The 27,944-nt window shown below is 36.1% G+C and overlaps 1 protein-coding gene across 1 annotated transcript in view; it reads right to left on the bottom strand.

The window, feature by feature from the left end:
* Positions 1-25,217, bottom strand: part of Snmp2 (Sensory neuron membrane protein 2) — a 70,610-nt gene extending 45,393 nt beyond the window's left edge. The window contains exons 1-3 of the mRNA XM_076134500.1: positions 25,047-25,217; positions 21,800-21,957; positions 20,361-20,502 (exon numbers count right to left, since the gene is read on the bottom strand). Coding sequence (XP_075990615.1) covers positions 20,361-20,502; positions 21,800-21,957; positions 25,047-25,163 — 417 coding nt within the window. The 5' untranslated portion in view covers positions 25,164-25,217. The remainder of the gene's footprint in view (positions 1-20,360; positions 20,503-21,799; positions 21,958-25,046) is intronic.
* Positions 25,218-27,944: the final 2,727 nt, after the last annotated feature.

Genomic DNA, 27,944 nt, shown 5'->3' with positions numbered 1-27,944 from the left:
TTGGAGCTGACTGTACCTATGCAAAGTTCTTAATCCGTACTTGGTCTTTGTGGTGGACTCAAGGCCTAGTCCCTCGTTCTCCTTGGAGCCCCTTGCCCAGCAGTTAGACAGTAAAAGATTTAAATAATATACAGGGTATAAACGACGGTTAACCGAAAACTTCAGTGTTAATTTTGTGACACTAAATGCGCGAAATTTACTGCAACCATTTTTCTCGGAAATGATTGGTTCCCGAGTTAGTCATTTTTGAGCGTTCAATGTATAGTGAACAACGCGATGTATCTCCGCGCATGCCTACGAGATTGGCATGTCGCGACGCGTCGTAGGTACGTACGCGTACCACCACGTCTATGCTCGCTCACTAGTATGCAACGCTATCATTAGATAACAATCTTATGTATCGTTTATGGTATCGTAAGTAGGCCCGTATGTTACAATAGCTCATAGTAAAATTGAAAGTAGGTAGGTACCTACTTGGCTTACGTGAAATCAAACAATATTAGCAAAATGTAACCAATAATAAGAAAGTGCTTAAACAAATTGTTATCAATGTCTATCAACACGCAATTACCTGGTGTATGACGAGATTTTGAGTACCTTTGGATCCGGACGTACAGGTGCAGATAGGGTTGCCAACCGTACTATAATATATAGTATTGTACTATATTTCAGGTCTGTGTACTATATACTGTTGAAGAAAAATATAGTACGCAAAAATACTCTATTTTCAATAACGAAATCTGAAAATCAACTCCTTAAAACCTTAAAATAATAAAAAATAAATGAGTAACAAATAAATTTCTGTTTATTCTTACCTTTTCCATAAAATAGAACTATTTTTTAAAGTGTACTATATTTTTATAAAATGTACTATATTTTTTATAGCTGTTTTTGAAAAATACTATATTTCGCTGATAAAATGTTGGCAACCCTAGGTGCAGAGCACGCCGTGCACTTCCACGTGCTTCACCATACATAACACATCAACATTTCTTCCTATTTACGAACACAACTGCACTTCGAAAACAATAACAACAAAAATAATAACAATAAAAACACTAACAACACAAAACCGGAACAATAACAAGTAATAATAAACAACAGTTCACACACGACACGACGAATAGGACATAACGAACGACACCGGTGAAGAGCTTCCGTCTTCCGCGAGCGAATTGCTCGAACTATCGATCAAAGAGAGCCGCCGGCGCGGGCGCCTCTCCGCTCACTCGCGCCGCCCCTCGCCCGCGCCACCCGCTCCCTCCGCGCCGTCCGCACGCGCGCCGCCGATTTGGTGACGAGCGACGAGTTAGGATCCCAGCGAGAGATTAGATTCAATAAAATATTGATGTGGCATTACTATTTTTACTTTGTTCACAGTTGTTACTCGTTGCATTGTAGTTTTATTCAAATACCGAATAACATTACAAACATTATTAATGTAAGTTTAAAATACTTTGATATTTATAACATAAAATCAGATTAAAGTAAATAAAATAAACACGAAACGTTTATTTAATTAAACCATAAAAAAATTAGGTACATAACAATGATAACAATCAATATCCATTAATATTCTTATCAGAGAAACTAACTTATCATAATTCATTATCCCCGGAGAATTACTTAGCATCCATTTTGTCGCATCCCATCTTTGTAACATCCACGCGCGGTCGCGGCGTCACGCGTCAGTACGGCCATCTACTTTTCGAGTCGCACCGCGCTTGTATGAAGTATGAATGAGCGTGTAAATATCGAATAGAATAATAATTTTGCAAGAACAAAGCGACAATACATGTTAAATTGTTTATTAGAGATTTTTATAGCGCTAAAGAATATCAATAGGATTTTTTGTCGTTATGTATGTATTTGTACGTGTAATAATAAGATATCACACATTTTAAATCTTATAAATGTACCGTTTATCGGAGAGCGGGATAATTACGTCATTTTCATTTTTAACATAGAACAAATACTAAGTAACGCTGCATACTAGTGAGTGTGAGGCTGACGGCTGTGTGCGTAATCGTGTCTGTGTGGCGCGCGTAGGTACGCGGCGTGACGTCGACCGTCGCGGCCGGCCGCCGCCGGCGCGGTGTCGTTGGCCGAACAGCTGATAGCGAATTTATACGTTGTTTTAATCCATTGCTGTTTTTGGTGAAAAACAGTAATATCACGGATTTTTTTTCATATTCATGTTGCATTGTGTAGTATTAACGAAATAATACCGAAAAAAAATAAAAAAACGCATAAGAAATCGGAAAAATCTAGAAAAAAGCGATGAAAAATTTCAACGCCATAAGCACCAGAATCATGTCTAAAATCATTTTTTTTCGTTTTCGGTAGACCGCCTGTTACACCCGGTATAATATTTTTTTTTACAAAGAAAAGATTTCTAAAACCAGTTTTTAAATTCAGTATCGATTTACAGAATAAAGAATATTTAATACTTGTACAAGCAGTGATAGCCGAGTGGTTTAAGTTGGCACCTCCCACGCAAGTGGTCGCAGGTTCGAATCCGAGGCAACACACCAATGACAGTTCGAAGTTATGTGAGTATTAGAAATAATTATCACTTGCTCTAACGGTGAAGGAAAACATCGTGAGGAAACCTTGCATGCCTAAAATTTGTTTAATACATTTATTGAGGGCATGCAAAGTCCCCAACCCGCACTTGGCCAGCGTGGTGGACTCAAGGCCTAACCCCTCCCCCTCGTTTGGGAGGAGACCCTTGCCCTGCAGTGGGACAGATATGGGTTATTAAAAAAAAAACTTGTATTATCAATATTATTGCCGTTTATAATATGAGGTGTGTGGCTTTATGATACACGTTATTAAATGATTAAATCGCGCATGAAGCTTCATTAAAATATTCAACACACTTACTAATTTTTACAAAATCACACCTTGTTTCTAAAGCGTTCAATTACTCAGATTCTTGCAACGTAAAATACGTTACGCTCAAATTACTATGCTTTAAAAAACATTTTGAACAAAATATTGTCTTACTCTGTTAGAACAATAATTTGTACTTGGTACTGTAACAGAAAACTCCACATAGTGCACAATATTGAATTCAAACCCTGTCTTTCACGCAAGATCTATGTTAAATCCGGAACAAGCTGAAAGATAGACAGATATCGCATTACCTGGCATGCAGATGTATATGTACATACAGATGCAATATGCTATACAAACGCATGAAATATAGGTTTTTTTTATAATACAGATATTTTTTTTCCTTAGCCTGTTTGAGCTGGCAAAGGTTTTCCCCCTTCCCTTCCAAATCCCCCTATCGGCGGCAAGAATTATAAGAAATAAAAAAATTGCCATTATGTAACAAGCAGTCGAAAGTCCAAGTTCGTTCCTAAATTAACCGATTTTAAATTTTTTCCAGTACCGATATTTTGTTTTATTCAATAAATATTTTAGCCAGATTATCCACAGCATTTACATTTTAACATACAAACATTTTTGTTAAAAATGTAATTGAGTTTCCCTAAAACCTTCAGAAGACTTCCATTTGCAGAAACCTGCGGTTCCGGCCATTCTAAAAATATAGTTGAAAAAATATCCATGAATGTATCAAAAACTAGAAACACTAGCAATATTGAGTAACACAGTTATTCGATACTCCACAGACTACCCAACCGAAAAAAAGTTTTGAATCAATCTGAAACTAACTCGAAAAAGTGGAAAATTCTTTTTCAGGTGAAGTGTAATAGCAAACTATTTTTAGCTCTCAGAATATCGGAGGTTTGTTTTGATTGGAAGTTCGAAATGTATCTAGGTATAACTGTCGAGAATATTGGTTTTACTAGAGCTTTCTATATATCTGCTTGATTGGAAGCCCAAGGGATAGTTGCGGTTGTACGAATCGGTACTACGTAAAATAGATCTAAAATATTTCATATTTTTAACTTCACAAATTAACAGTCCATATTTTAAAACAGCTATTCATTTCCATCAGGATATATCACAAAGTAATTATTCACTTTGCAGCCCTAACAGGGATCTTGCATCTCCCGCCTCCATCATTTTTGTTTGTGCTTTTGACGCACCTATTTATTGAACGTCACTAGCACTCATAAGCACTGGACAGACGTGGATTATCTTTTTAGTCGTGCACTTAGGTCCAGTTCTCTGTGACTGGATTATTCGATCGATTAATGGATACTTCCCCCTTTGACGCTTTACGAATATTTAATAATGAGATTAATGGCTGAGCACACAACGGTACTACCACCGAAGTACTACCTACTATATCATACCTAGATCGTGTTCAATAAAATTATAATTGGAATAACTCACTTAGCTAAATTAATGAGGCTATAGGCAATTAGTTGCACGTGCGGTGTCATCATAACGAAACAAAAAACCGAACAATGGAACGCGACTAAATTGCTGTAATTGTATTTATTCAGCGCATTAACAATGTTATGTTCACACTTCAAGTATTGAGACCCACTTTCCGCTGCAGTAAATTATGCTATGAATTGTTAATATTTTTACTCACCGCACCTAAACACTAATGGTCCCGCTGGGACAAACATTATGAACAGATAGGAATGAGAGCAGTCATGCATGTTTCTAAAAGTCTTTTCAAACAAAATAAACCCTTCGTAATAATATTAGTATGCTTTGTTTCGCCGTCTGTTCGCAGCGCGCGGGGTGGCGGGTGGCGTCGACGCTGCACCGCCCGCCACCCCGCGGCTCATACTACGCCTTCTGTCTATTCCTTTCTTCAATTTCTTGTTTATTGTAAAAATTCTACAGAAAGGGAAATAAGAAATCAAACAGGTGCTCCACGAACTAGCTGCCAATACTAGAGAACTTGCGAGTCTTCTCTTTGCAGTTGTTTGTTTCGCAGTAAGTTGGCCTTTCTTGAGGTGCTTATTTATTTCAACTGTCGGGAGCAGTATTATCAAGATATCTTGTGAGATGCATCAAAGGTACCTGTTACAAGTTTGTGGGAAGTCGCGGAGTTTAGTTTCAAAGAACGTCAGCGATGCTATAGAAGCATAGAACTAAGACTAAAGTGTACGTTATTGAAATTCTATTTAAAGACTAAGCGGAATGTACCTTCATTAAAGCACTTAGTAATTTGCTACAGTATTTCGTTAAATCCGTTAAATCCGTAAATCACGGGAGCATTTTCACAAAACAAAAATAAAACAACACGGCACCTGTATATCTGCGAGCAGCTCCCCCTCGAGCGAGACAAAAAAAATATTCAGATTGTATTCAGACATGGTTATCCTGAGTTCCGCCGTTCATTAGCTGTTTTAAATTTATTTATAAATAATTATCTCATTAAGTACCTACTTAGTAGCGTGGATACACAAGAGTTACTTCGTAATAGCTATCTCTGTGCGGTCGGTAGTGTATTAGACTGCCGCGCAGAGGTCTCGAGATCGAATCCTGGATGGACTAATAACAAATATTCCCGAGTCTGACAAAATATGCTTAGTGAATTGCCGACTTAAGAGTTGGGAAGTTGACGTTGTGTCGCTGTAGCCATTGCAATGGGCTTCAAGATTTAGGGAATAAAGAGTGAACCTGCGTATTGTGCTCACACTTAAACACTATAAACAAAGTCCCGTACAGTTGTTTCAATGAAATTGGCCGCTATAGTAGAATATCGGCCAAGAGGACATTATTATTAATTTAATGACGTTCTGTGCATCTCCACGCCTCGGTTACAGAATGATTTATTCATCTGGACAACTAGCAGTTATTACACTTATACCTACTAATTTATTAATACTAGTGTAAGTGCCACGCGGATGAAAGTGACATCGCATGAACTGAAAACATACCGTCAACTTTAACATCTTTACTTTGCCACTTTACGTAATAAAAAAAATAAAAAAAATAAATTTAACCCATTAATGTCCCACTGCTGGGCAAGGGTCTCCTCCCGTAATGAGGGAGGGGTTAGGCCTTGAGTCCACCACGCTGGCCAAGTGCGGGTTGGGGACTTTGCATGCCCTCAATAAATGTGTTAAACAAGTTTTAGGCATGCAAGGTTTCCTCACGATGTTTTCCTTCACCGTTGGAGCATGTGATAATTATTTCTAATACACACATAACTTCTAAAAGTCATTGGTGTGTTGCCTCGGGTTCGAACCTGCGACCACTTGCGTGGGAGGTGTCAACTTATACCACTCGGCTATCACTATCTGAAAAATATACCTAGGTATTTACACTGGTATTTGTATTTCACAGACGTATAACTTTACATAACTCGTCTTTTGTAACGAGAGTCTTTATTAGTACGGCTTTATCTTTATTTAGAAATATCCGCAATTAAATTATGTATTGGTAAAGTTACAATGACAAAGTAAAGACGCTCCATTTGACTGTTCATGAACACGTAAAGCGAAAGTCTAAATTTAATTGCTGGCGAATTATTAAACAGTTTTATTTAAACATTATAAGTAATGCACCTATAGTGTAAAATTCGATGTTAATGGCTGCCCGTTGGTTCCAGAGGCAAAACTTAATTAATTGCTCGGTCCGACACACAATGCGGTTGTAACGAAGCGTCGTTCAACGATGGACGTGGTAGTCGGTACACAAGTTTAGTTATTGTAGATTTAACGAGTTTACAACTACTTGATAATGGGACATTCAAGCATGACACGCAAACAAATTTGCTTCCTAACATAATCATTGTTTAGAGCACGTTAACGAAACAGACACAAAAGTTAACGATACATACGAGATACGAGGCAACGCCTAGTGCGGCTATTAGTGTTAAAAATATTGGTAGCATGGATTGAAATGAATGTTTTTTTTTTAATAATTGCAATTTATTGTTGTGGTTTGAAAGAAGTTATTGTGACAAGTATTAAGAAAGGGATGCTCATATGTTTTGGTCATGGAGAGACAAAAAATTAAGTAAAATAACAAATAAAATTTACTGTACGTCTGTAAATAAAACGCTAGGACGGGACGACCTAGAAAGACATACATATCGGTATTGTCTTGCAAAAATGTCAGACGCGTAGTACTTGCAACCGGCGCTTCTGTATGATAAGTGTAGATGTGAATGTAGCAATGAAAGTGTGTAAGGGCGAAGGGGGTAGGGTTCCTTGGTCTCTGCCTACCCTATAAGAAGAAAGTGTGATTTTATGTTGAATGACTTGCAATATGTGTTATAAGATAAATTATTTAACCATGAGAGAAGACCATGGACTGTGTCGTTGTTCGCAATTTCAACTTATCTAAGCGATTAGGAACGATATGTGATAAGACTGATCTATACTTACTTCGTTCAAATTACAGAGGTATATTCGCGATTAGCTCGTTAGTTCTTCGATTACTCCGCTACAACCTTAAGACAATCGATTTCTCAAGGTTTCACCTTCATAACATGGGAAAAGTAAAGCTGAATGAAATTCAGTAAATTGCGTTAAATATACTTCAAATTTACATTTAATTACGTTTCATTTCCAAATTCACTTTCGGTAAGTACACATTCATCGAGTGTACTATCAATATTTTCGTTTTGATTGCAAATATTTGTGATTGCATTGCTTTGACGCGCGGGTAATTAAGCTGAGCTCTAGGGTTGCTAAATGTTGGTATCCGGGGCCGCGCCGCGGGGTGCGCACTACACCGCGTGCCGCGCCCCCTACGGCCGCCGGCCGATGCGTTCACAAAGGGTAACACGATATTACCTGCAATGCCTTTCTATCTATGGTCTACGGTTACCTAAACCATGGGGTCCGGTCTGCTAGACTAAATTTATGGTAGGTACCGTCAACATATTTCAAATTTTCTGTTAAAAAATATTATGTTTCCGCAAAATTAAAACTCTATGAAACAAAGTAAAACGAGCGGCCAATTGATTAATTAATATCTCTTTGACAACAGTATAAAAGCAACATTACCATTCACTTTAATGTAGAGAAGCACAGCAAACAACGTAACGTGTGTTAATTAATTATGAAAACATTAATGTAGAAGTCCTTCTATTTTCAGTGCATGCTTTAATAACATCGTCAAAGGAACAGCGATACCGGGAATTTTTCAACGGAGAAAATGTAGACAAGATTCTCGGGCGTCTGGCGAGCCGTAATGTAGTGGTATTGCAAGCAAATTATTAGTCGAGATCCACAAGAGCTCTAGATTTTTCTCGAATGGGAACATCGACAAGCCTGAACAAATACAAACAAAGATGAAAACTAACACAATAACTGGTCAGTATTTATAAATGTTACAGACGTTAGACTAGGACACGGGCAGCGGCTTACTTTCAAGGAACACTACAAAGAACCTATTCGTGGAAAATTGTTTTCTTGAAACGTATGTTTATATTGTTATTGTGTTTTGTAAAAAATGGGTTTGTTAGGTATACACGTCTCAGTATTTACGTTGCTGAGGTAGGGTGGTGGAGGGTGGCGGGTGATGTGGTCACTCATCTAGAGAGATGGGGATAATTAAACTAAAATAGAGAAATGGTGTTAAATTCTCGCCTGCGCGAGGATGACGCGGACCGTTCAAACAAATGTACGATTTTAAAATTTAAAATGAGTCGTCGAGAATTCGCGATGATAAATGGAAGCAGACATGCATTTTCGTACTTATATGTATAATATATACGTCTATGTAATGTATTGAATTGTTGTGGTGTGCGGTGTCCTGTTGATATGTATATGATGTTATGTGACTGTAGTAATCAGAGGGATGCACGCGCGAGCTAATTCAATAAACGTGATGGAAGGACAATCTCGATGTGGTCGGGACAATACATTACATTTGATAATTAATTGGTTGCTGTGCGACGTGCGGTGTATAACATGATGTACATAATGTATCTGACATGTATTGTGATATATATTTTATTGATTAATGTAACTAATACTAACATGGATAGGGTAGAATTTAGAGGCAGTCGAAATATCATAGAACATCTTTCACCACAGGTAGAAGTAAAGGTAATCGATGCAGTAATGCAACATAATGTTCTCAACTTTTTATTTAGCTATCTATCGGTCAGTTTCTTCAAACACGTTGAAAGTAACCGCCGAAGCCTTTGACTTTTACTTGACATTTGTGTAGTAAAGACAAATCTGTTTGTTCATAAAAGTATCAGTAATTTCGTGAAGAAATCAGTCAAGTCATTTTTACTTTACCCCTAAACTTTGGCTGTTACTTTTGATGAAGAAGCATTTTACTAAGATAAAGCACTATTCTTAGAAATGCTCGGAAAGTATTAAAAAAATATTTAGTGGACTTGGTTATACAAATAAATAGGTATTAAGGACATCAGGTGTTTTTGTTTGCTATTGTGTTAATCTCTGTGGATAATCGTACTACGTGTCTATTGTTAGCTGATTCAAGTGCTTTCAAGTGAAGAGTCGTTATGATATTTTTGAAGTATGTATTACGAGTGCAGCAACAGATTAGCACGCTTCTAATCGGATATTATCACCACTTTCCCGGATCTAACTTCCCAAGACTAGCGATAGAATGTATATTGATTTTTACAATAATTTAGGAATTATATTTTTATTAGTAACATACAAATGGACGTTATTCTGTCGTATGATTGTTGAGTCAGTATTCTTTAAGTTTGAAGCGGAAACGTTCTTCTGTAACTCAAATAAAAACAATTTGACAGTAGCTCGATTCTCTACTACTATCGACAAGCGACAACCGACCTGTCATCGAGTAATTTTGTATGAAAATCTGATCAGCGCCTCTGACGGGTGTCGTAGGAAACATTTTGGCAGTACATTCTAAATGTCTAAATTTCGATAGCTAGCCGGTTGTCGGTAGTCGATTGTTGTACAGAATCGAGGTACAGTTTGTGCTTCACAATACTGCGGAATTTTAAAACAATTTTTGCTCGACAATAGACGTTTAAAAGACCTAAAATCCATTATACTTTTTGAAAGATTGATTTTCAAAAATCCTTTAATAATAGCTAGAAAAACTCCCGTTACAAGAGGTGTCAAAACTTCAATTTTGTTAAACCAGTAGCTAGTCAGGTATGAGCTCCAATTTCTTTCAAAAAATTACAGGATTAGCTTTAAAAACTGCAGCCGTCAGCTCAACTATCAGAAAATCTGGGGCTTAGTTAACTGACTGTTGTTTTAACTAACCATCTCTTTGTTATAGAGAGCGCTTAGAAAAGCGCGCAAAACAATATCATGATTGTTCGTAAACAAGTGAGAGTCGGTGCATAAACTAAATCTTTGGCTACATAATCCACTTCTACATTATTTTATATATTTATAGTTATTATCTTATTGCAGAGAAATAGTTTCCTATAATTCCTTTACAATGTAGAAGGTCACGCTTCAAATTCCAAGACTAGCCAGCGCAGCCCGCGGTATGTGACATTCAAGACAGAACAATTTGAAAAATAAAAGGAAAGGTCTTCTATAAATGTGTTGATAAAATATTTCTGCTGTAATAGGATTATAGTGGCGACCGCTAGATTGTAGTACGCGTCTCCCCCAGCCTTGGACTGTGCGTCCTATTGTGTAGTGGGGTTCAGCTCGCCGCATTTAAGATTGCTTTACCGATCGATGGGTGCAATTTATATAGAGAATTAGTTCGTATAACTTTAGATTGGCGACGTAAACATCGAATAGTGTGTCGTGTGCCTCGTAACTGTTGCTATTAACTCTTGAATTGAAATAGCGGCTTTTATTGCTTGTTTGAGATTTTAATCGTACAGCATTTTAGTTTTAGTTTGGTAAGTTTTAAGGTTATACTCTGTGTTTATTGGGACAAACATCAATTACACTGCGGCTTGGTTAACGCCGTTACGCCGATACTTCTACGCGCCGAGAAATTGACTTTCAGTTAGATAAAACATTGGACACAATTTTTATTGTCCTCGGTATATACATGTGTAAAATAATGATTTGTGTAGGAGGATTAAAAATAATCGTACTTATATGCTAATACTATCACGCCTAGTTATCATTTGAGGTGGAGATTAAAAAACGCTATGAATTGCTTGTAATGGTATTAAAATGATATTATTAGAAATCGTTAACATAGTAACACAAAATGTAAGTATTATTATTCAAGATGACTGCCTGTAAAACGCGTCGTTATTGCCCGGCTGCTTGCCTTGGATTTGATTTCTCAGACGGACAAAATACTTTTATATTAAAATATTTCTCAATAGTATACCGGTAGATAGGTTCGCCCCCTTATTCCAATGGATTATTTAAATGTTGTCGTATTTCATACACCTCTGTCTAAGCCTTCGGGAAAAACAGGTGTGTTATTATATCCGTATTATTATTTAAATAAGGAAAAACATTACATAAGTTCATTGTTTACACATTATTATATCTAATTAATGTCAAAATAATATCTAAGATAACATAAAAACTAATGTAGTGAGTGTTATCTGCAACTCTTATTTTGCCCCTGTTTGTTAGATAATACGTTTACAATACACATATGTACATAGCTATGTACTATCAGAGTACATATGTGTTAAGCTATCTTATTAATCTGCTTACGAGATATAGATACTAGTAATTACTATAGAAAATATGTTTATGTATCCTGTATTGCTCTGCGGCCTAGATTGAATCTTGCTACATACGGTGGGGTAAAATTACAATACAATTACGCAATTCGAAAGTTATTGTCGTGATAATTAGTTTTTTTTTTTCTTTTTTACTCATAACTGGACATGGATCTCTCAAAAATTGAGGGAAGTGTTAGGCTTTGACTCCACCACACGGGCTTAATGTATTTGGAGACCCTGCATGCCAACTTTAATTGTAAGTTAATTTAAACTCCTATAAATGGAGTTAGAATTAGTTTACCATTTTTGAAAGCGTTTCTTTAGTGAGGTATCAAAGAACACAGAATTACACGAAGAACAATTATGTTAATATTAATAAATAGTACATACACTCGGCGATACACGAAGGTGTAGGCAGAGATGTATGAAATACACCCACGTTTCGCCAGTAACAATGTTAATCCTATGTGATAGGAAGCCTATTGTCACTTATTGGCACGTAACCAAACTCCGGGCTACAATAGGCAAATCAGTACTAATATTATAAAGCTGAAGAGTTTGTTTGAACGCGCTAATCTCAGGAACTACTGGTTCGATTTAAAAAAATATTTCGTTGTTAGATAGCCCATTTGTCGTGGAAGGCTATAGGCTATATATCAACACGCCACGACCAGTAGGAGCAGAGTACCAGTAAAAAATGTTACAAAAACGGGGAAAATTATGACTCACTAGCTGACCCGCGCAACTTCGCTTGCGTCACATAAGAGAGAATGGGTCATATTTTTCCCCGTTTTTGTAACATTTTTTCACTGCTACTCTGCTCCTTTTGGTCGTAGCGTAATGATATATAGCCTATAGCCTTCCTCGATAAATGGACTATCTAACATTGAAAGAATTTTTCAAATCGGACCAGTAGTTCCTGAGATTAGCGCGTTCAAACAAACAAACAAACAAACAAACTCTTCAGCTTTATAATATTAGTATAGATTCTCTCTTACGTGACACAAGCGAAGTTGCGGGTTAGCTAGTGTTCATAAATACATTAGAAAATACCAATAGTACTTTGCTCAATCCGAGAATAGAGCACGAGACCTCATGATCAACAGACTTTATCTTTTATAATAATATGATTTTTATTATGAAGGTGTACACAGCTATCCCTGTTATTACTTAGAATCTAGCCTCGGTGCTAACTTTAGCTCTAGTCTTGTCCTCGTGGAATAGGTTCCTGTAAATAGTACTTCAAGGGCCATTTCCAATTACTGTTATATCGAGGTTTTATAACGAGAAATTTTAAATAGAAATATGATCAACACCCTTGGCGTATTCTGAAAAAGCTTATTATAGTTAGGATTATTTCATTTTCAAACGATTGATATGATAGTTACTTGGATCGTACTACTTGGATAAAATCTATCTGTATGCCTCAATAAACTTGTGATTAGGTCACGAACTTCCAAAATATTAATTTTTAAATACGTACCTATGTATTCCTCTGTCAAGTTTGCCGGTCTATCTGTTCAATATAAAAGATTTTCCGCAATATTTGACGAACTAGTCTCGAAGTTATAAAATAAGTTTATTTCGAAAATATATGTTGGATACAATTCCTGAATAAAAAATATTGAATTGTTTGGAATATTATTTGAAGCAGTATTAAAAATGAAAAATTCAACCGCATCTCTATATAAATCATCATTATATTGCCGTAAATCTATAGATTGACATGGTACCCTAAACTAGCAATATATGACCCCGCAACCGTGAGCACAAAACTAAACTAAAGGTCTTTATCGAAACCTTATGAGTGAGTCTCTTTAAGGTAAGGAAACCATCTCAAACTTTTCTAGTTAACACATTATTTTGCTCCAGCACTCCCGACTCGAGTGACATTCATATTTAACTTTTATAAATCTAAAATACACGGGAGTGGAAAAGGGAAATAGCTCGCCCTAGTTTTACCGGCAAGTAATTTAAAATATTGGAAAAATAGTTAAGTTATTGCTCGGGAACTAGGTTACGACCTATAGCAGCATTACGTATACTGGGAAACACTGAATGAGAAAAATATAAACTATTTTTAATAATATCTCCTTTGAAGAAAATGAGGAAAATGACTTCTGGAAATGGAAATGGCTGCTTTCATTTACCCACCTTTTTTAAAATTTAAATTTTCTTTTAAAGCAAGTCTATAAACAATAAGTGAGTTGTCCAATAATATTTATTTTTAAATTCCTTGTGCGTCGAAAACTTTCCTAATTGATAAACTAAATAACTATATGCCACCTGCATCACAATATGGTAGCCATTAGTCCACCGATGCAGCTCCTCAACCGATTCATTGTCGTTTGATTGATAAATGAAACTAGAATGCAACAATAGAACGTTCTTCGTCAAAGCAAATTGTATTGGCAAGATCCTGACTACAAACTATTGAGAATACAACAAGAACTGTCGGTGTTCTCGCAGACCGAGGTTCGACTTGGAATTTGTTTTAATTTACAAAGCATGAACTATGCGCGATGCACTGCAAGTATGATCAACGTGTTCTATTGATACAATATTGTTAGAGACGCTGCGGTCTCTCCTTTGAGGGGTCTGTCAATGAGTTTCGACATTGACTGCTAACTCGACCGCATGCAATTAGGTATGTTGTTTGAGCGGTCGTCTCTTTGAAATGACGTTTTGGTTTTACATAATATATGGTGCCTTGAGAGAGGTACGTTTGCTTTGCATTTAGAACATCATTTAACAATAAATTTAATTTTGGTACAAGTAAACAAAAGTAATTATCATCAATGCTAAAAGGTAAAGTTACCTGAACATAATTTTCGCCTAGTAATGTAAACTACAGATATAACCGTGCCAATTAAAAAACGTTTCAGTGAAATGCTGCACCCATCATTGCAAACCGAGATAAAACAAACAAGCCGTATCGTTATGAACTTTTTAAAACGCAAATTCGTGCTCGACCGCTGAGTATTATTTTAACCCGCAAATAGGGGTATGTCGGTACGAGATTGCGTTAGTTTCGCAGTAGATATAGTGACGTGGTAAACAAGAATAGTTAGAGTGGCGCGTGCAGTTTATATTCAGTGAGCATCGGTGGTGAAGTGGTAACCCGTTTATTTGTTGGACGTCAGGACAGCTGCGGGTAGCGTCAAACGAAGTTACAATGTTCTACCGTCCGCGTCGCAGCGGCGGCATCCGTCGTATCATTCAGGCTGGCTGAGTTTAGCGGGACTTCGATATTCGTAATCCTATGAAGGTTACTCGATTGACAGGAACACGTCACCGTGCTGTCGTACTGTACCTCTATCCACTCTTTTGTATATCCCCGCTTCGAACACAATTAGCTCGGTAGCGATGTTGGCTACGCACGTCCTGATACAATCTCCGGCGCAGTTGTGTGGCTGTTATATATCGTCTCCGCCGTATAATGCAGTTTGCTCCAAGTTGTTTATCAAGTTTGTCGTTCGGTATTCGGACACTATAATGCACCCGGACTACGCAGTTAATTTACTGCCTGAGTATCATTAGTTATACATTTATTATGTAAATGCATAGCAATGGCTGATAGCATTGGTGATAGTGGAAGTCGCATAGTCACATTTTATAGTGGCAAAAGCAATATATGACGTTAACAACATTGAAAAACGATAACCATTTTTAAGTTTCCCGTGTTCCGCATTTTCCTGTTCACATGTAACGTAGGTATATTTAAAATTACACAAGTTATAACTAACAAACAAAACTATTAGATCAGCGAGGAGGCAACATGAGGTAATAAGTAGCGACCTCGTTACCGTAGCGTAGTCAAATTACCGTAGCGCTGTTGCTTTGAAAAGCTCATGTAAACTTACTAGTTAGTCATTACTGCGCATTCACTCACAGATTGTAGAGCTCATTTATGAAAAGGTTGCCTTTCATATTTACGACTAGCTGTACCAGCGACTTTCCTCGGAGATATTCAGACATACAATTATCTGTAACTTGCTAAAGTTAATGATGCATGTCGTTAATTTAAGACTGATTTTCCCGTGTTATAATAACTTACCATGATGAGTTCTTTGACATTTATTTGTGGGGAATGGAATAAAAGTGTGTTTAAGAGACGCATCTATGAAGAAGCATGAATGTATGAATTCAATTTCTTTGTATTCAAATAAGAAGGTAATGCGAGAAATATGGATAGTTTTGGTCTCGCGAGCAATTCAAAATAACAGGAAGGGAAGCATTAGAAAGATTCTCTATTCGTTAGACCGTTGCGATACCAAAAGACTGGGATATACAAAACTTAGGTAATTTAAAAGAACTAATCTATAAAAATCCACATTTTGATAACAATAGCTTGCACTCTGGTATTTTAAGCAAAAATTTAGATTTTTATATCAAAAACGAATAGACACACGGGCTAACATTTTTGCTAGTGGTATAGGTTAGTATTTTCTCAGTTGGAGGTCTTTTCATGGTGGCTTCATTGATAGTTGTGTTCTCGATTGATTGCCTCGTTATCTATCAATGCACCGCATGTATTGCGTGTATCGAGCTTTGATTGCCAACTGTGACTAGAAATGATTCATTCAGAATCATGTAAAGAACGTATTTTCAAATAGAAGATAGAAAATTGCGTATTCGTAAGTACTGAAGTCGTTATAACATTTTTATTTCCTTATTTGTCTGACTAGAAAATATAGTGTATCCACGGTTGTTAATACATTTAATGGTAATAATGGTATTTAAGTCTACGTAGACTTAAATAAGTTCAATCATATAAAAAACTCTAATTTACTTTCATAGTTAAATGAAGCCAAAGACAGAAAATCAAAACGAATCCTCCTTTAATTATAGGAATTATTGTCATAGTAAGGGTTACCCGCCCAAGTTGTAATGTTGTACATACTTTCTTATCTCTTCAGTAGTACAATACCACTATTATAAAACAACTCCCGTCTCATTGTTTGTCGAAATTTTCCAACGATCACGAGATTACATTATTTTCTTTCAATAATCACGGGGATTACGCGTCACTGTTGTAACACGTGTTGATAGATAAATGGATAAACATACCTTACTATGTACTTGTACGTACGTCCTATTATGAAATTCTAATTAGTTCAAGAGCTCAGATAGTTTTTATGACACATACCGACATACATTGTAATCATCACGATTTTTTTAAATACGCATTTGTTATTAACATATTATTATAATAAAAGCAGATAAATAAACATTGAACACGTGTCATCTTAGGAGGTCATATGAATATGTGAAAGGCACATTTTTGTACATTGCGAATAAAAAGATTTACCGTTAGTTTCTTGTCAGTTTCTCATAAAAAAGGAAAATTAACTTAAGTATACATTTTTCGCACTTTGTCTTTATAGCGTGCGAAAGCCGTAATGTAGTATATGTTATGAGGGTTAGCAAGCATACAAATTAGTGATATGTGTGTATGTATCTATGTAGATCCGAAACTGTTTTATCAAATGTTGATAATAAATATATGTCCAGTGTGGGAATTTAGTACATAAAAGTGGTGTGACGTGGTTACCAGTTTATCATAAATTTTAAGACGATGAAAATGCATAATCGGGGATCTTAATGACTATTATCAATTATATTATGCCTTGATAATAAAAGGATATAACGTGCTGCAACATTTTTTTTATTTATTTACTTTTCGTCAACAGAATTTACATTATATACATTTATAATTACATTTTGTCAATGTTGTTGAAACTAGGCTATTTGACTTTCTTCTACTTCAAAAGTTTTTAAGGGGGCTCCCATAAAGCAAACGTGATTTTTTTGCCATTTTAATAAATAATGGTACAGAACCCTTCATGCCCAATCACGCAGGACGCATCACGCAGGTATACTCAACCCTGTGTGTAATTATTATCTCAAGTTTCGTTCAGAGGTCAGCCCTCAAATAAATCAATGGTTAGGCAGCTAGGCTATATAGAGAATAGGGAGCGCAAATTACCGCGTGTGTCCAATGCCCGCCCAGTCTCTGAAAACGGACCTAATTTGATAAATAGACGAGCTATGTATGACGTTTGCTAGTAATGATGCCTCGGATGTCAAAGGGCAATTCAAAATGAATTACGCCCCTAAAATCCATGTTCCTACTTATTTCATAATATAATTATCGACGAACTGTACCGACTACCTAAAATACTATTTCCTAGTCACAGTTTTAGTGGTCTAATAATTATTACACTTGAAAATAGAGAATTGATACTCTTAATTGCAACAGAAACAACGAAAATAATACGCGCTTTCAATTGAAAGCTTTTAAAAGCCAAACTATTAATTTTACAATATGAAATAATTTCCTCTTACTGCAGAATACTCATTTAATCCTCATTCGGCAATTAATCCCCGGCGCAAAAAGGTTATAAAATACTGAAATGATCACTACACGAATGACGCTGGGCGCGGTATCATTTCGGGTCATTCACCTCTGACATATACGATGAATACCGAATATTCTTTCACGTCACAAATAATTCGCGAATACGAGTTTCTGAAACAGTGCGAATGCGAATAATTATTAAGTGAATCCTCGTTATGAAGCTTGATATTAATTCCGACAATTTTAATATGAAATTCATCACATTTTGCGCTTTTCCGCATTCGGTAATGTTTTAATGCTTGTATATCGAATATTTCGCATTTTAAAATATTTGGGAAGACATAAGTAGTTGAAATTCATATTTAAAATCATACCTTGTTCCCATAGGTAGGCAGAGACTAATGGACGCCACTTAGCATGATCCTCACAAACTTCAAATAATTAAAATGTAATGACGAATAACATATCTATTTGAAATCTCGATAGCTAGCTCGATAGTGACAACTATTCGCTGCTCCGCTCGCTTTTTTGAAGTGATTCTCTCACGAACATTAATATTCTCAAAAGAGAAGGTACCTGTTCTATCTTTGACGTAAAACAAAGTATATTTTTAGCCTTAAATTCTCAAGAAACGCTGTCAAAAGGTTGTAATTAGTAACAAACTTCGTTACACGTCAAGTTAATTAAGAACATAAGTTTTGAATGTGAAGTCCTAAGTTTTGCCAGTAAGTCTTGCTATCAAGCATTAAGTTTGAGACTGACTCTGTATGACGGATGTTCATAATGTGTAATACCTAGTGCATAATTAAGACTCTCAAGGTTTTAGTGTCTGTTCTTCCATGTCTTATATTGTAAGCAGACTCGCCGAGGATTCTACTGCAACTTGTACTTAGGCTACTTAAAAGGCGGACCTAAGATACATAATACCCGTTATGCCTGAAGATGTAGACAAAGGTGTATAAAATACAACACAATTTCGTAAGTTACAATGTTAGTCCCATGTGATGGCAGCTTAAACTTTGGACTGCCGCACCGTGCCAATCCAAAAAACTGTAAGTCGACATTCTTTGAAACTATTTGTCTAAATTTATTTATATTTGTATGCCTACCCTCAAAGGCTTCATTTAAAAAACCAATATTTAAACAAGATTGTGTCATAGGAAATGCAAAGTAAGTATGTTATTTTTCCATCTTACAGCGGCGCAGTTACTTTGCAAGCGATATCTGTGTTCTAAGAAACATAATTTCTTAGCAAAAGAGGTAAAAGAGGAAGATATAAGTCTACTTTAAAAATGAGTTTATTAAAGTAGGTAAATAGTCAGGTTTCACATAATGCTATCTACTTTCAGATTGATTGTTTCTGTAGATTTTAGTAAAATAATAATTCGACGTTACAAAAGTTTTCAAATTAATAGAAAGTAGAAAATACCTAAATATGTAAGCGACAATATTGTAATTATGTTCAATAGAAACAAACACACAGTTTCAAAATTCGCAATGCAGTTTAGGCAATATTAAAGAAATGAATTCGCTACTGCAGTAGTATAAGGAAAAGTTAGAAATATTCCTATATCAGCACTTAAACTATGGTAACTAACCCTATGGTTTAAGGTGCTAAAAGCGAAGGAGTAAAAAAAAAGATTTTGCTGAAAGAACAATTCTCCGAAAATTATAGGGCGTAGCTCGCACGATCACCGTATGATAGAACAAACGCTACAAAATTTAATTTGTTTTTAAGATAAAACTAATATAAAATTTTAGAAATAATTATCACATGCTCCAACGGTGAAGGAAAACATCGTGAGGAAACCTTGCGTGCCTAAAATTTGTTTAATACATTTATTGCGGGCATGCAAAGTCCCCAACCCGCACTTGGCCAGCGTGGTGGACTCAAGGCCTTACCCCTCCCTCATTACGGGAGGAGACCTTTGCCCAGCAGTGGGACATTAACGGGTTAAATTTATTTATTTATTTAAGATAAATCGAAGGCAGAATTTTCTTCGAATAAAATTGCTTATAACATCTTCTGTAGTTACTAAAGAGGTCAATATAAAGTATAATATGCAAAGAGTTCTATTTTTACACAGCGCCCACCTGGTTCAGTGGCTCTACGCCGCTACGAGCGTACTACGTAACACATTTACTAAAACAAAGGACTGAAAAAGGTTTTTCTGTGCTACGAACAAAACGCACTCTAAAGCTTCCTTCCTAGAACTAAATCAGGTCAAAAAACTTCATCCATATAAAATATTCTTTGAATATAATTCCTGCTTACATTAAATTTATATTTTTTTTAACTTTAATTTTTAGTAACGACGCGTTATAGAATGATAAAGTGATACATTTTTTTAAGTTTCTGGTACTTCCCCCAATTTTGGAGGACTTGACGTTTCGCGAATTAAAAAGTAAGTTATCGTTAACCAATCGTATATAATACCCGTTTGAAATTCGCGTTAGTTTATCACAGTTATAAAAAATATGATCTCTTACGTGATAAGGGACGTTGACAATGGTCACCATGTCATCTTCGGTGTTGGGGTACGAAGCTTCGGCGTCGAACTCAAAATGTTCCACTCTCCGGTACTTGATGACGTCTTCTTGCACGTCCTCGAATTCTCTCCACTGTTTTAATCTGCAACAGAATTGTTTTTAAACATCGCAAAGTGATACTACTACTACGCAAAGACTTATAGAATTATATTCATTTAACTACGTACACGCGATTTGCATTCAGTTTTACGATTTTTTTATTATAATAAGGAAACATAGAGTCTCTATAAAATCGCTTTAAAGATCTGTCTCAAACCAGATAATTCTTTTTGCTAGAACGCGGTATCACAAAATATTGAAATGTGAAATTGCGTTCTACGAATTCTCAGACACCTCAATTTTATTCCCATTGCATTTTACACGAACTGCGAAGATGTCAGTACATCAGAAGTTGTTGAATTGAATGGCGTCGCTACTGGCTATTGCACTCGTAGCTGCAACACTTTTTACTAAAGGCTTCAATATTAAAAATCGGATAAAGTTGCCTACTTTTTACTCCTTTTCACAGCGATCTTGATATAAAATATTCTGTTCAGTATTACCGGGACAGTTTCTGAGGAAAATGTCCACGTGGCCGCTGATAGTTGTGTTGTTTAAGCCTTTATAGCACGTCTCACGGCGCGCCACGTGATTTTCTAAAGGTAACTATGGATAGATGAGCTCAAAGGCTCAAAAGGCCGGAGCCTGTCTACTTACAGATAGGATTGTTGCATGCTACAGCACCGAGACTCGAGCTAATTAATTCGCGCTAAGCACTAGTTTACATTTCGAGAAATATCAAAGCCTGTGTTGTGAAATTTTTGTCTTTGCAGTTTAATTAATGCTTTCACGGTTGTAACCCTAAAAATAGTTATTAAAAGTACACTGCGTCGACGGAAAAAACTTTGAAAATTAATTAAAAATCATGCGGCAATCATAAAGGGCGGTTTAATTGTACAAAGGCCTGTCAATGGCGCGGGGGCGAGCTATAACTATAGTACCGTTACGTATTTTTGTGGAGGCCTATAAGCGGTCTGTGTAAGCGTGAGCCCGACGTCCTATCGGTCGTTCCTGAAACGGACAGGTCACGTCGCATGTCGCGCTACTTTTTTATTTTACATTACTCTAGCGTCAAACGAAATTCTGTTATTTGCCTGTGCACCCTCCGCTCTGCGGTAAATTTAGGCACAATATGTGAACTAAAACTTTACAATCTTGCTTGCTTAATTGTCGTCTCTCCGGACAAGATAAATGTCATCCAGAAGAAACTAATAGGTTGATTTCAAAAAAGTATAAGAATTATACCATCCATATTTGTAAACTTAGTTGGAATAAATAGATCCTGCCGCAAAGTTTTAAATTTTGGAAAGGGCTAGAAAAATATTTAATATTGTACTTACTTATACACGTAGGGTCCAATTTCGTCCATTACGGGCACTGCGCCAGTCAGAACCTCAGCTGAATTGCTCAGGTTGAAAATTCTCACGGTAAAGTTAAGCGGAAATGGAACCTCTTCGAATCGTTCCAGCTGAATACTGCCATCTTCCAAGACCACTTCCTAAAATATAAAATATACTGTGCTTTACAAACTTCATCGGATTTGAACATTTTTAAATAACTAAAACGATTTGTGTTCGAAAAATGTATTGCAGTTTTGTGAACAGCAGAGCTATGATTGGAATGGGATTCTGTTTGTGTGTTTGTTCAGTGGAGCTGAGAGTATTAATCGTAGGTATTCAGGATTAAGGGGAGCGTGAAACACAATCTGTAATAGTTGCGCGTCAGTAGCATTAATAGTGTGCACTGTGTGCATGCGAGTGCTATGCCGCTGCGCTAACACAAAGCCTCCCATTGTTATTCAAGGCATGCTCTTGCTAATAGATGAGCCGTGTGAGACACGAAATCTGAGACCAAGGACTTACATTATATTTCATTTTATCAAATGTTCAATGTTCATAGCGTACCTCGAACATCAACTTATAAAAAAAAACGTCATAATTTCCGAATATTCGCTGATAGATCTAGCCGTTCTCAGGCGTTCTCATAATGCATATTAAAGTATTCATCAAACCGTTACCGTCGTCGAGGAGGTGTTTGATATAAAACTGAGATCTGATTTGCCCTCACTCTTTAATAACGTTCATAATAATATTAAATGCTCATGATCAGGTTACGAGCGCATGATTTCTAATATATTAACCCTCTTATTCATAAACAAACTATAAACCTATTTTAGTTAAAAATCTACTATAATATGTTTTCCCTTTTTCATTTTGCTAAGGACTGAAAGAAACAAATCTCTTTATAAGCCTTTCATAACTTACATATTTTTATGAATAAAAGGGTAAATGTTTAAATCGACGCAGCGTCAATATACTTATTTAATATGTTCCAGTGCACTCCTCTTCGCCTCATATTTTCGAACTAAGAATAGAATAATAAAACAGTACATTAACTTTACCTGACTAATACTGTCAAAGGAGTCATTGATGATAATAATAGCTAGCGTATGAAAAGAGTTTTTATTTAGGAAACATTATTAATTCAAGGAAAGAGCCCGGTGACGCAAAGAAAGTATTTCACGCTGCAGAAAAAATTTAAATAAAGATAGTTCCAGGAGAAAACAAAGAGGCCGGTAGGAGCACTTCTTTTATGTAAAATTGCTACTTAACGCAACAAGATGTCGGGTAATGCAATTTGTGGGCAGGTTAACGTCTCGCCCACTCCGGGATTGAACCAGCGACGCGACGACCGCAAATTAATTAGAATACGCAAAAAATAGACCGACGAAGATGCTCTTGCTTACGCTAGATTAAAAATACAATCATGAAGTTCTACAAAGCTGTCGCTAGCCAGCGAAGAGCTAATTAGTTTTTGTTCTTAACTAAAACGTTTATCTACTAGTTATGCGCTCATTTTCAAGTAGTAGCAATTTTCTAACTACTTGCGGACGACCGGTCTATAGACCTTTAAAGTTTACTAGCTAAATAAATATTTTTCAACGAAATAAAACATTATGTTATACACTTACTTATTCTTAGCAAAATTTACAAATGTTTAGAACTTTAAATCCTCAAATACAATCATATATGATGTACAAAGTTCACGCTATGTCAGTAGCATTTTATTTTCCAGGAGAAGCTGCTTCCTTTATGCATTTTTCTCGAAAGCCAATGTAAAATCTTAGGTAGAAACCTTTCGATCGGTGTGACCTATTTGTAACTTTATTTTATTTCTCACGCCGCGTGGAAGTCTTTATGTTTTACTTAGAGCAAAATATTCTGAGCTAAACTATCGATAAAATTTCATAATAAAAAATTCTTAAAGTATAGGTACTAGGTAAGGAAATTGTGCGCTGTTTTAATATAAATCGTTCCAAAACCGGGCATAGTTTGTGAAAATCGGGAAGCGAATTTAAAGCGAAATTATATTTTGAAAATATTCTCATCATGTATATTGTGAGTTATTTTGTAAAATGTTTGCAGCGAGTAGCTTGAGGAATTTCGTTAGTAGCAAACATCGCGAGCACGCAGCGGCCAGCTTCCTCCTCTGAGACGTAGTTACACCACGGCGACATCGACACACGTACCAAAGATCCCACACGAATTTCCTACCTACACAATGAATTTGCATTGCAGCCAAATATTTGTACCTCCCAATATAAATAACAAGGATATTGCTTTACAACGAACTACCGGTCCAATTATTTTATGCTCCAAAACATTTATAAAGGATGCTGTGTTTGTTCAATGTCCAATATCCAGACTATTAAAGCATAAAGGAAAACGCATTTCAATATTGTATAAAGTTACCGGGAATATTAATTGAAAATGTTTCCGTCTACGTGAAGCAAGAGAATAACGGGATGAGAATAACTAGAATTTCCCCTTTTACTTACTTCCCAGAAACATGTAACGCAAAGTCTGTAGTAAATAATGTTTTAACGCGTGTTATGTTACTAACGATGTAGTAGTCTAACGAGTAGGTAAGCTGAATGAGTCCTCTTATTCTAACATATATTTTTTGTTCCAAGACGTAGCTTTGTTAACGTGTTAACAGCAAGACGCCCGCGAGCGGTTCAATGCAGCCGTTAATGGGCTGTACCGTGCATCATATCGTATGACACTTAGACAATAGTTCCATTACCTCCACTAGGTATTTTCTCCTCGATCCTTTATTAAAAATACACGTTGTTTATTACACCCCTTCAGAAAGCTATTAGTTACATCACAGTGGAAAACTTTCGCGAGCAACCAGCTATATTCAAGTACGCGTTCATTTCAACACAGTTATTTACTTTGCGTATGTCGCATCCGTTATTAATGTTGCACTACAGTTCCACAACCACTCGTGCGCTAGTCGTACATATACGTTAAAAGCGCCCACGCAATGTCCATAATTAAGATGCTCTTTGAAATGTTAACTGTCCTAGCAAATATTTTTCTGGTTATAATTTAAATAAAAATTTTAATATTACAACTTGTTCAAATGTAAACTGCATTTAATTTTGCAAACTCCTACACGAGGATTCCGTGCAGAATAAAATTATGCGAATGGTAATATGTTTACGAAAACCTCGCCATATGAAATGGTAAACATACTTTGAAGATGTGATATATGTGGAGAAATAAGATGTTCTATACTTACACTTATAATGGCGTTCTTGACGATGATGGGTATTACAACGAAACTTACAATACAACTTATAATAACTAAGAGTGCGCCGATGACGAGCGTCGCGACGCTACATTTAATGCCACACATTATTGTTTTTATCAAATACCGTGAACAAGTTTCAGTGGCCGAACGTGGGGTATCACTCCACAATTACGATTGTGATTAGGACTGCCGTTGGAAGTGCATATCTATTGCGTGATAACGCTATCCAAGATTTTTAATTAGGGTTCTGTAGAGATTATATAGATATCAATGGTAATTATTGTTTAATCGAGGATCCGTTCGCGATACTTGAGTTTTCCTCGGGTCATTGATATTCGTAATTTCGTAGGTTCAAGATTTTAGGTTTCCTGAAGAAATTACCGACATAAGTAAATATAACATAACAACAGTGTGTTTGTGTTCTTCCTATATTATGTCGCTTGATGGCTGTTAGGGTGGATTTAGAAAAATACATCCGGTAGGAGACGCGCACACTATTGCTGCACGCTAATTATTACTTACTTAGATATAATTGTACATGTACGAGTAGCTACGTAAGTTATTTTCTTCTAATTGTAATGCCCTTATTAGGTCTCTCTCTTAAAATTATCGAATGTTCACCTTATCTTTCAACCTTTTCCTAAAGTTCTTTAAACAGACGCCAAAGTTAAAGGTTGTAACTACGTCATTGGACTCAACTCATTTAACAATAAAAACTGCTTAAAAGTAACGTAATTTTTGACTAGTTGCTAAAAATATTGAAGACGTTTTTTTAATTGTGACTATAAACATTGCTGGTGCGCCTATAAAAAAAACTACAATATGCACTTAAATTGTTTTTTCTGCTAATCCAAGCGATTCCTGGTGAATCAATAGAAAGCATGCGAATGCTAAAAATAGATACGAGATTATCTAATCGCAATAATAGTGCTATCAACACGGGACAGAACGGCGCACAAATATTTAACACAGAAAGTTCATTAAATGACTCCGGCCACGCTCTCGTGTTATCCAAACTTTAATCAACGTGTAAATTGCGTCCGTTGTTACTGATAATTACTTTTGAGATGAATGTGTTTAATACACGAACTATATCGATTGAATAATCGACCCGACGGCCCTGTGTCGTCAGCCGGGGTGACTCCAACCGCTAGCTGCTAAACTGACGGTAGGAGTAAGCTACCTGTCGTATGTGAGCTAACATGTCGGCTTAACTTACCACATAAATGTGCATATTCGCTGAACAGTTTAATGCTAGAGAAATTATCTATGCACAGTATCTCTCATGAGTACGTTTTAATGTCAAAATCTTAATCTGTTTAAACTATTCTTGACATGTTCTGTTGGCAATGATGGTTCGTTTTTTATGGTTGATAGTTGATACATGCTTCCAAGTGGCATTGTTGTAATTATTCTTCACATATCGTGGCACAGCTGCATGTATGATACGAAAAACTGCATGATTACCTTGACACGTCAATACATCGATATACTGGTATCAGACTGGTACCCAACATGACACATCTCGTCATTTAATTAAATGCATTTCATCACCTTAAGCCATCTTATACCGAGTTTAAGAACTTAAGAACATACATAATATCACACCTATTGTATCTGAAAGTGTATGAATCATACCCATATTTCGCCGTTAACTATGCTTGTCCCATGTGATAGAGCCTCTTGCCATTATCGGGCACGTTACTACTAACTTACTAACTCCGAGCTACCTTTGAGAAATAGGTAGGTATTTAAATTAAAAAGAATCACCAAAATGTATATACGCGCATAGCGACCTCAAAATCGAACTTGAGATCTTATATTGAAAACGGATGCACTACTGACTGCGCCACGGAGGCGGTAAGAAAATATTTTCTTTAAAATATTTTTCTATTTCAATTTAAATATTGCAAATCTAAGACAGCTAAGGAAATTCTTTAAATTGCATTCGCCTTCGGAGGTCGTTCATTTATCTAGTTACCTGTAAATGCCAATGATGGGAAGTTTTCTTCAAGAAATACTCTAATGGTATTACCGGAGCAGACAGGGTGGAGTTGGGTTATTTTTCTTTAAAGCCAATCATATTATTTATTGGTTTATGTGAAATATTAACATTCCCTACCTAGCCATTACCGTACTTACTGTAACGCGATTTTCTAATGTCGGTACTATGGAGTACAAAGAGTTTGACATTGCAAATGTTTTTAAACTTTAGTTTCTCCAGCAATCGCATACGTTGACTAAGTTTTCATAGATATTGTTCGATACGGTTGACGATAGTCGCTATTGGTAGTAAATCGCGTTAAAGTTCTTGACCACTTTTTTTGTTTCGGAATTATTAATCTAAATTCGATTTGCGCCAGATTTTGCTTCAGTAAATTCAATGGTGGCAGGGAATCACACCTCTATATAAAATATTTTCTACTTAATGCACTAGAAGCACTGTACATTTTTTGGCTTATTCAGGTTTCCGATAGTCGATAATAGTAGAATATCAAACCCACTGCTCTAAAAATAGTCAAATATATATTTTCTTCCGTAATCTTAACATTACGACGATAAATTGGCTTAGATAACATGACGTCATAATCACAGTACTTTTTATAGCGACGTATGACGTAATACGCCCACTTTCTTACTTAATTGCTTTGAAATATATTAATCCAAAAAAATACAAATCTCATATGCTTATTTAATTATCTGACTGACGAATTTGAATTTTTTTGAATCACGCCTTCTTCCCATAGGGGTAGTCTAGTCAGACATCAGAGAACGCCACTTAGTACGATCCTTAAAAAGTTCCCTTGCTGCCTTCACATCCATACATTTCTCACATAATCTTGTCGTACTATGTACCTGACCCTCTTGCAAGACATCACCGATTGA

Source organism: Anticarsia gemmatalis, chromosome Z (genome assembly GCF_050436995.1).
Source record: "Anticarsia gemmatalis isolate Benzon Research Colony breed Stoneville strain chromosome Z, ilAntGemm2 primary, whole genome shotgun sequence".
NCBI lineage: Eukaryota > Metazoa > Arthropoda > Insecta > Lepidoptera > Erebidae > Anticarsia > Anticarsia gemmatalis.
Note: the sequence above shows the minus strand (reverse complement) of the source record. Positions and strands in the feature narration are given on the sequence as shown.